This window comes from Colobus angolensis, unplaced genomic scaffold, assembly GCF_000951035.1.
Source record: "Colobus angolensis palliatus isolate OR3802 unplaced genomic scaffold, Cang.pa_1.0 Scaffold26, whole genome shotgun sequence".
NCBI lineage: Eukaryota > Metazoa > Chordata > Mammalia > Primates > Cercopithecidae > Colobus > Colobus angolensis.
Window position 1 is genome coordinate 14,500,279 of NW_012115821.1, and position 10,118 is coordinate 14,510,396.

The 10,118-nt window shown below is 39.1% G+C and overlaps 1 protein-coding gene across 1 annotated transcript in view; it reads right to left on the bottom strand.

Moving 5' to 3' along the window:
- Nucleotides 1–10,118, bottom strand: part of LOC105515417 (sarcolemmal membrane-associated protein) — a 159,376-nt gene that overhangs the window by 46,683 nt on the left and 102,575 nt on the right. The window contains exons 4-5 of the mRNA XM_011947244.1: nt 6,703–6,739; nt 4,167–4,229 (exon numbers count right to left, since the gene is read on the bottom strand). Coding sequence (XP_011802634.1) covers nt 4,167–4,229; nt 6,703–6,739 — 100 coding nt within the window. The remainder of the gene's footprint in view (nt 1–4,166; nt 4,230–6,702; nt 6,740–10,118) is intronic.

Sequence of the window (10,118 nt, forward strand, 5' to 3'; positions counted from 1 at the left end):
CCATTACATATATAATAGATATTATATAATTATATAATATATATATTTTTTGAGATGGAATTTCAATCTTACTGCCCAGGTTGGAGTGCAATGGCACGATCTTGGCTCACTGCAACCTCCACCTCCCGTGTCCAAGTGATTCTCCTGCCTCAGCCTCCCGAGTAGCTGGGATTACAGGCATGCGCCACCACACCTGGCTGATTTTGTATTTTTAGTAGAGACGGCGTTTCTCCATTTTGGTCAGGCTAGTCTCGAACTCCTGACCGCAGGTGATCCACCCACCTCAGCCCCCCAAAGTGCTGGGATTACAGGCGTAGCCACCGTGCCCGGCCCAAAGATATATTTTACAGAGAAAGACATTGGTGTACAAAGTCTAAACTCTAGGTGGCTTGTTAGCAGTTGATAGCTGTTAAGCAGGTCTCCTTCATCCGGAATCAAGGTGAAATGCTCATAGCATTTAGTTGTGTTTTGGCATACCTTCTTCACCTTGTTCTATTCTTGTCATTATCCAGAGAAACACTTATGACCCTAATGCCTCTGAGACACCTCAACAGAGAAGTATACGCTTCAAATATAGTACTTGAGGTTTAAAGCATGAATTTATTGCTCTCCACATCCTTGATAAATAATGAATATGGAAAATTTTGTCTACTTAGAGGTACTACCTTTTAAGGTAACTCTAAAACTATAGGTTAAATAATCTAATAAAAAGCCATACACCTCAGAATCCATATTAAAACACAGCTTCACTTAAAAGAGACTATTTGCCAAGTTTAAGTTCCTAAAACATTCCTAATATCCAGGAAATTACTCAGATGCTGCGAAAAGTTTTGCTGAAAAACAAAACCATCAACCAACCATTTAGAATTTACTTCCACTAGATGGTGTAATTTCACCTTTTTAATTCAATTCCATTTACAGTTTAACTCCATGAACTATATCCTAACAGAAATCTAATAAGTCTAGGAATGGTCTTTTAGTTAGTTCTAAGGTATAAAATGCACCTATTCCAGTTTTTATTCAAAATGTTCACAATTTACATTAGAACTTTAGCAGTTCAATAAGAATGTATACAGAAAAGACTGTGGTATAATTTTATCTCAAAGAGCTAGAAAAGGAACAGTAGAGGATTAGGACACTAGGAATATTCACAGAACAAGAAGGTTGGAAAGAGTGAGAGAGTGAGGGAGTGAGATTTGCTATCCACGATGACTAGTAACAGTAATATACAAGCCTGGGCAAATAATTTAACCTATATGAGCTCCACATTTCTCATATGAAAAATGAGGTTTAAATTACATTAATCTCAAAGTTTTCTTCCACCTCTAAAAATAAGCAGCTTAATTAATGTGCCTTCCTATTGAATGGTAAACAACTACTAACATTTATGGCATACATTCTATGTGCCAGGAACTGTTCTAAGTGCTTTACATATATTAATTTTTTTTTATTCTTCATGATTCTGTGAAGTTAAGTGCTATTACTATATCCATTTCATAGATGAGGAAAATGAGGCATAAAAGAGTTAAACAACTTTCCCAGTAGGTCAGAAATTAAAGCCAATGATTAAATCAAGGGAATTTTGGCTTAGAATACTCTTAAATACTCTATTAAAATCCAAATGTATAATGTTTTTCTATGCATACATTATGCCTGGTGGAAGATAAGATCTGATTAATACATTGATTAATTTTCTGTTCATTTTCATAGATGTGTACATTCTTAACTAAGATGGAACCATTCTCACTGATTGATTCCTATAAAAGAATGTAGGGGACTGGGTGTGGTGGCTCAGGCCTGTAATCCCAGCACTTTGGGAGGCCAAGGCGGGTGGATCACGAGGTTAGGAGATCGAGACCTTCCTGGCTGACATGGTGAAACTCTGTCTCTATGAAAAATACAAAACATTAGCCAGGCATGGTGGCACGCGCCTGTAGTCCCAGCTACTCAGGAGGCGGAGGTTGCAGTGAGCCAAGATCACGCCACTGCACTCCAGCCTGGACGACAGAGCAAGACTCCAACTCAAAAAAAAAAAAAAAAGAATGTAGGGACCCAGGATCACGCATTTGGTACTATTATTTGAAACAAAAGACAACTGAAGGCCTACCCACATAAAATGACTCACTCAAAGTCACAAAAGTGGGTTGAGTAGCAGAACTAAGATAAAAACCTCACTCTTGCCCGGTGCAGTGGCTCACACCTATAATTCCAGCACTTTGGGAGACCAAGGTGGGTGGATCACTTGAGGTCAGGAGTTTAAGACCAGCCTGGCCAACATGGTGAAACCTAAAAATCTACTCTACCCTACTAAAAATACAAAAAATTAGCCAGGTGTGGTGGCACATCCTTTTAATTCCAGCTACTTGGGAGGCTGGGGCAGGAGAATTGCTTAAACCCGGGAGGGGGAGGTTGCAATGAGACGAGATTGCGCCAGTGCACTCCAGTGTGGGTGACAGAGCAAGAGTCCGTTTCAAAACAAAACAAAACAAAAAAATACCTCAATCTCTAAACAAAAAAATACCTCAATCTCTAATCTCCTGATCCAGGGTTTTCTTTTACCATGCTCCCTCACCAGAATAAGAAACATAATCTAGCCCAAACTGACAAAAAACAGAAAAAACAAACAAAGAAAAAAACTCAAAACACTTGTTTGCTTTTTAGAGATTTGTATGGTTCTTTAAATATGGCATTAACTTGAAGAAGTATCTGCTCTACACCAAAAAATTATTCTCTGAATCCAGCAGCACAGCACAGTGGTTACACAAAGCAGAAAATCTGAGATCTGGCCATCCAGGTTCAAATCCCAGCTCTACCATATACTTGATGTGTGATATTGTATAAATTATTAAATCTTCCTGCCTCTCAGTTACTCTATCTGTAAAAATAGGGATAAAATATGTACCCTGTAAGATTGTTGTGAGAATTAAATAATATAGGTAAAGTGCTAGAATGAAGCTTGGCATATAATAAGTGCTATATAATTACTTGCTATTAATATTATTAAGCAATCAAAATCTCTCCCAGTTTAATTTTATTTAAAAGTCATCTATGGGCCAGGTGCCATGGCTCATGCCTGTAATCCCAACACTTTGGGAGGCTGAGGTGGGCAGATTGCCTGAGCTCAGGAGTTTGAGACCACCCTGGGCAACATGGTAAAACCCCGTCTCTACTAAAATACAAAAAATTAGCCAGGCATAGTGGTGGATACCTGTAGTCTCAGCCACTCAGGAGGCTGAGGCAGGAAAATCGCTTGGGCCCGGCGGAGGTTATAGTGAGCTGAGATCGTACCACTGCACTCCAGCTTGGGCTACAGAGTGTGACTCCATCTCAAAAATAAAATAGAATAAAATAAAACAAAACAAAACAAAAGCCATCTATGGATAAAAAATTGTTTTGGGGCTCGGCATGGCGGCTCACACCTATAATCCCAATGCTTTGGGAGGTTGAGGCAGGACAAAGACTTGAGCCCAGGAGTTCGAGGCTGTAGTGAGTTTTGACCATGCCACTACACTTCAACCTGAGAGACAGAGTGAGACCCTGTCTCTCAAAAAATTTAAAAACAGATTTAAAAAAACTGTTTTGGAACCTCCTCATACTTGAAGAAAAAAATTCTTCTCGTACAAAGGCTTTTCTCTAGATTTAATCTTGACTCTTTTATCTTTCTTCATAAGATCTATTTTTAATCCTTTGTTCTTTTTTGAAAAGATAGTATTTCTTTTGTATTTGTATCCAGCCAATTTTTTTTATCCTATATTTGTGAACTGGCAAAATAAAATATAAGTTGTTTAATTCTGAGCTTCTTTTCTTGAGACAGGGTCTTGCTCTGCTGCCTAGGATGGAGTGCAGTGGTGCCATCAAAGTTCACTGCAGCCTTGACTCCCTGGGCTCAAGCAATCCTCTCACCTGAGACTCCCAAGTAGCTGGGACGACAGACGCACACCATCACACCTGGTTAATTAAAAATTTTTTTTTGTAGAGATGGGGTCTCACTTTATTGCCCAGGTTGGTCTCAAACTCTTGGCCTCAAACAATCCTTCTGCCTAGGCCTCCCAAAGTCCTGGGATTACAGGCATTAACCACCCTGTCTGGCTCTAATTCTGCTTTTAAGAACTTTTAAAAGTTTAAAAGAAATTCTGCTTATAAGAATTCTCAAGATTTACTTTTACCTGTAGATACTGAGAAAGCTGGAATAGTTCCTGAGAGTACATACTTGGAGTGTTAGCAGCAACCTAGAAACAAATGACACAATATCAACAGAGAACACTTCATAAAAAACATTAAACCAATTCCTTGAAATGTCTACTTACTTTAATATGCAAAATAATTGTTATTAAAATCACAAATTTATAGCACAAAGGCAATATAGCCTTTTAAGTTTTTTCTTTTCTGATGGAATTAAAGCCTTTTCTTAATCCAGAAATAAAACCTCCTAAATCAATAGATCCACATATTTTCCCTTTAAAATTAATCATTAAATAGTTCTTTAATATTTTAACAAGCCTCATTCATTTAGAAGTAGCCATCTTCAAAATGGTATTTTTATGTGGTATAGGGAGGGCAGGGTCATGAAATACAACACTTTATCCAGTGGCCTGAGGCAATGTTTCTTTAAATCCATGGGTAGGTTTTAAGAAAAAAGATGGGAAGTAATGGTGTTTAAACACTGTAAGTCATAGTCAAACTATTTAGAACTCAAGAGTATTATAAGGAATATCTTCTATAAGGGTTTTTTCAAGGCTGTGGAATATAGAGCCATGGCATTATTTAAAAAGAAAAAAAAAGAAGAAGGGTCGGGCGCAGTAGCTCATGCCTGTAATCCCAGCACTTTGGAAGGCCGAGGGAGGTGGATCACCTGAGGCCAGGAGTTCGAGAGACCAGCCTGGTCAACATGGTGAAACCCCGTCTCTACTAAAAATACAAAAAATAGCCGTGTCACGCTACTGCACTTCAGCTTGGATGACAGAGCAAGACTCCATCTCAAAAAATAAATAAATAAATAACTAAGAAGAAGAAGGGCTGGGCGCGGTGGCTCACGCCTGTAATCCCAGCACTTTGGGAAACCGTGGTGGCCAGATCACCTGAGGTTGGGAGTCCAAGACCAGCCTGACAGACATGGAGAAACCCCGTCTCTACTAAAAACATAAAATTAGCAGGGCGTGGTGGTGCATGCCTCTAATACCAGCTACTCGGAAGGCTGGGGCAGAAGAATCGCTCGAACCTGGAAGGTGGAGGTTGCAGTAAGCTGAGATTGTAACACTGCACTCTAGCCTGGGCAACATGAGTGAAACTGTCTCAAAAAAAAGGAGGAGGAGGAGGAAAGAAGGAAGAAGAAGGAAGGAAGAGGAAAAAGAAGGAAGGAAGGAGGAGGAGGAAGAAAAGGAAGAGGAAGAAGAAAAAGAAGAGGAGGAGGGGGAGGAAGGAGAAGAGCAGGGAACAGGAGGAGGAGGAAGAAAAAGGAGGAGGAGGTGGGAGGAAAAAGAGGAAGAAGGAAGGAAGAAGAAAAAGGAAGAAGAAGAAAGAAGGAGGAGGGAGGAAGAAGAAAAAAGAAGAAGAAAGAAGAAGGACAAAGAAGAAAGAAGAAGGAACAAGAAAGAAGGAAGAAGGAAGAAAGAAGAATAAGGAAAAAGAAATAAGGAAGAAAGAAGGAGGAAGAAAAGAAAGAAAAAGGAAGAAATATGAGGAGGAGGAGAAGGGGGAGAAAACAAGAAGGAAGAAAAGGAGGAGGAAAGAAGAAAGAAAAGAAGAGGAGGAGGAGGAGCAAGAGGAGGTGAAGAAGGAGGAAGAAAGACTACTGGGTTGCTGTAATGTTTACCCCTATGTGTTAGCTTATTAATGATGTTACAGCACCAGTCCTTATTAAGCTTGGGAAGTATACTTTAATTAATATGCTGACTAGAAAGCAGAGTGTTGGCATTATTTTTTAAATTTAGTTCTAAATTAGCAGGACCATTATTTACTTCTGAATAATTCTTGGTATTGCAGAAGTTGATGATTAACCACTTTTACTTCTAAAAAAGGAATCTAACAGAGAATTTCAGTTTCAAGCAGGCTTTCACTCTTCATTCAAATGGAAGAAAAATGTAAAATATTTTTTCCACTAGTTTAGTTATTGCACTAAGAAAACTAGACTCCCACATTAATGTCAAAAGATGTATTTTGGGGGGCTAATTAGCAATGATACCTATAACTGAATAAACCATTATTTCTGAACAAAAGAAAAATGCTTTCTAGCAAGCAATTACTGCAAAGTTTCTGATCAGATCAAGTAAAAAGTAACCCTTAAAGACAACAAAAGAACAATTTTTGTAAGCCTGTATTTCTGTATTACCTCCCTGTATTGGTAAATGTTGAGTGAACTATTTAGGTAGAAACTTTAACAAATTTCTAGACAGAATTGTATCTCAGAATAAAAAGTAACAGCAAATACTCCTTATCCCTCCCTGGCTAGACACAAAACAGGTACTCCTAGTTTACACAGTGAATAATTTAACTGAGATAACAAAGGCTTTTTCTGAAGAAACATCCATCTTAGATTCTCCAGCTATTGAAGATCAGAAGATTATAATAACTATATAGCTATACGCATTCTACATATTTTGTTACAAAAAAGAAATAAATTTCTAGATAAAGCATATTAAAAACAAACATTTTCAAAGCAATATAGCTGAGTCAATTTGGAAAAAATAATCATCGGCAACTTACTTTGTCAACAGGACTTGGTAATGGTGCATGGATGACACTGAAAAGTAAAATTTAGAAGTTTTATCCAATATCCGGACAATAGAGGAAATAGAGTATGACAGCACCAGAATATCTTATACCACAAAGTTTATACATTTGCCTTCATGTAATTAAAAAAAAGTGAACTATTTTTCAATCCTTTATAAATGTATAAAATTCTTAAAAAACAAAAACATGTAAACCTACCTTGTACATATCAATATATTTCTAAAAACAAATTCCAAATCCAAAATGTATTAAATGCTCTTTGAGGGATATGAATTACTTGATTATAAGAATTTCTATACAGAAAAGGAGTACTCTACCCTTTTTCGGCTAGGTGTGGTGGCTGGTGCCTGTAATCCCAGCACTTTGGGAGGCTGAGGCAGGAGGATCACCTGAGGTCAGGAGTTCAAGATCAGCCTGGCCAACATGATGAAACCCTGTCTCTACTAAAAATATAAAAAAATTAGCTGGGTGTGGTGGCGCACACCTTTAGTCCCAGCTCCTCGGGAGACTGAAGCATAAGAATCGCTTGAACCCAGGAGGTGGAGGTTGCAGTAAGCCAAGACTGTGCCACTGCACTCCAGCCTGGGTGACCAAGTGAGACTCCATCTCAAAAAACAAAAAAAAAAAATTCTCCCATTTTCAATTTTGAAATATGTAAATTATGTTCTCTTAAAGTTAAACATCCCTATACAGAAAGTCTTAAAAAGCAAAGTTCTGGAAAGCAACGTTATAATTTGGAAACTTGTTCCAGTGAAGAACAACTTTAATCAAAATACTACTATTCCTCTTCTCTACCCAGCCACCTCAGAAACTGACCGAAAACTTAGATGTATGTATGAAACTGAACTCAGTGTAACACTTTCAAACAAAATGTTAAATAGATGGCACTAATTGGTACTAGTTGCGTTGTTGGCCTGATAACTACTGCTGACAAAAAAGGTAGTATAGCAGCTCAGAAACTATACTGGGTCCAAAATCTAGCTCTACTCACCAGCTGAAAGGCAAATTGCCTAATCAATATAGGTCTCAGCTTCCTCATGCATAAAATGAGATAATGAAGTCAGGTGCAGTGGCTCACACCTGTAATCCCAGCACTTTGGGAGGCCAAGGTGGATGGATCATGAGGTCAGGAGTTCGAGACCAGCCTGGCCAACACAGTGAAACGTCATCTCTACTAAAAATACAAAAATCAGCCACGTGTGGTGGCACGTGCCTGTAGTCCCAGCTACTTGGGAGGCTGAGGTGGGAGAATCGCTTGAACCCTGGGGGCGGAGGTTGCAGTGAGCCGAGGTCATGCCACTGCATTCCAGCCTGGGCAATAGAGCAAGACTCCATCTCAAAAAAAAAAAAAAGGGGGGGGGGGAACTAATCAAACAACCAATTCCATGGAGTTATTGGGAGTATTAAATATATTAATATGAATAAAGAGCTTAAAACAGTACTTTGGAAATACGACTTTATCGCTACTATTACTCTCATGAGAATATAGCAGCTAAAGAAGCTAGAGTCCCTATTTTATTTACAAGGCCCTGTAAGATACTGCTATGTGTGTTGGTGGTGAGTACAGGGGACTCAAAGCAAGGCTACCATGCATGACCTCTACCAGCTGCTAATCACTCCACATCCTAGAGGCCATTCTTGTAATGGCTAGCTTGGAGGTTGACTGGGTAAAGTTCTTAGATTGAACTGATAAATCATATGTAAGCTGCTGAAAAACTGATCAGATGTGAGTTAAAAATAGGAATAATTTTGATCCCACCTTAATAACTGCAAACACTATAAGAACCGGTCTAATTCAACTAGTCACAAAAACACTAAAATGCTGAATAAAATGGAATATTAAGTACCAGCACCCACCTCCCTGCTAAGCACCCATGATACAGACTTCATTGAGCCTACATAAACTTTACTGTCCTTTGATTATACATCTGTGTTCTCAGGAACCTATTCACCTGTATATCCCCAAAGCCCATCACCAGGCCCTAACAAAGTTGGTGCCTAGTAAAGATTTTTTTTAAATTATGTACAACTTTACTCCAGAAAATTGAAATAAGCATTTTAAACAATAATTTATTTTTCTTGAATATAACAAATATTCATTATGGAAAATGTATGAAGTAAATCATGAAGAAATAAATAAAAATCACTGAATGCCAGCACTCAGAGAGAACCATTGTGGGTATATATCTTTTTCTCTGCAGATATGCACATATAGTGAAATGAACTTAAGAATGTCTAAATAACAGATCATTTGAGGTTAGGAGTTTAAGACCAGCCTGGCCAACATGGTGAAACCTATTTCTACTAAAAATACAAAACTAGCCAGGCGTGGTGGTGGGCACCTGTAATCCCAGCTACTCGGGAGACTGAGGCAGGAGAATCACTCAAACCTGGGAGGCGGAGGTTGCAGTGAGCCGAGATCACACCACTGCACTCCAGTCTGGGCAACTGAGCAAGACTCCATCTCCCAAAAAAAAAAAAAGTCTAAATAGAAACAAATGGTACAGTAGGGATTTTTTTTAAATTCACCTTTCTTAGTGACCCAAGTATAAAATCTTCTGTTCTTACAACAATCTCATTAATAAACAAAGGGCTAAAAATCCGGCAACACATTCCATAAGTGATATACATTTGTATTTTACAAAAACTACCCTGGATATAAGTATATTCTGAAGTATGAATACTTCATGTGCATATACAACGAAATGTGGAAAATGAAAATAGTTACTTAGTGTTAGAGTGGTGGGATTATACGCAATTTCTCTCTCTTTTTTTAAAAAAATTTAAAAATTTTTTATTTTGGAGACAGGGTCTCACTCTGTCACCCAGCCTGGAGTGAAGTGGTCTGATTTCGGCTCACTGCAACCTCCGTCTCCTGGGTTCAAGCTGTTCTCGTATCTCAGCCTCCTGAGTAGCTGGGACTACAGGCGCTCACCACCATGCCTGGCTAATTTTTTGTATTTTTAGTAGAGATGGGGTTTCGCCCTGTTGCTCAGGCTGGTCTCAAACTCCTGAGCTCAGGCAATCTGTCCACCTCAGAGTCCCAAAGTGCTGGGATTACAGGCACAAGCCACCTGCTCCAGGCCTCTCTGTTTCTAATCATTAGAAAATGATTGGCCCAGGCACAGTGGCTCGTGCTTGTAATCCTAGCACTTTGGGAGGCTGAGGGGAGCAGATCACCTGAGGCCAGGAGTTTGTGGCCAACATAGAGAAAACCCGTCTCTACTGAAAACACAAAAATTAGCCGGACATGGTGGTGTGCACCTGTAATTCCAGCTACTCAGGAGGCTGAGGTAGGAGAATCACTTAAACCTGGGAGGCGGAGGATGCAATGAGCCGAAATCATCCCACTGCACTCCAGTCTGGTTGACAAAAGCAAGATTCTGTCT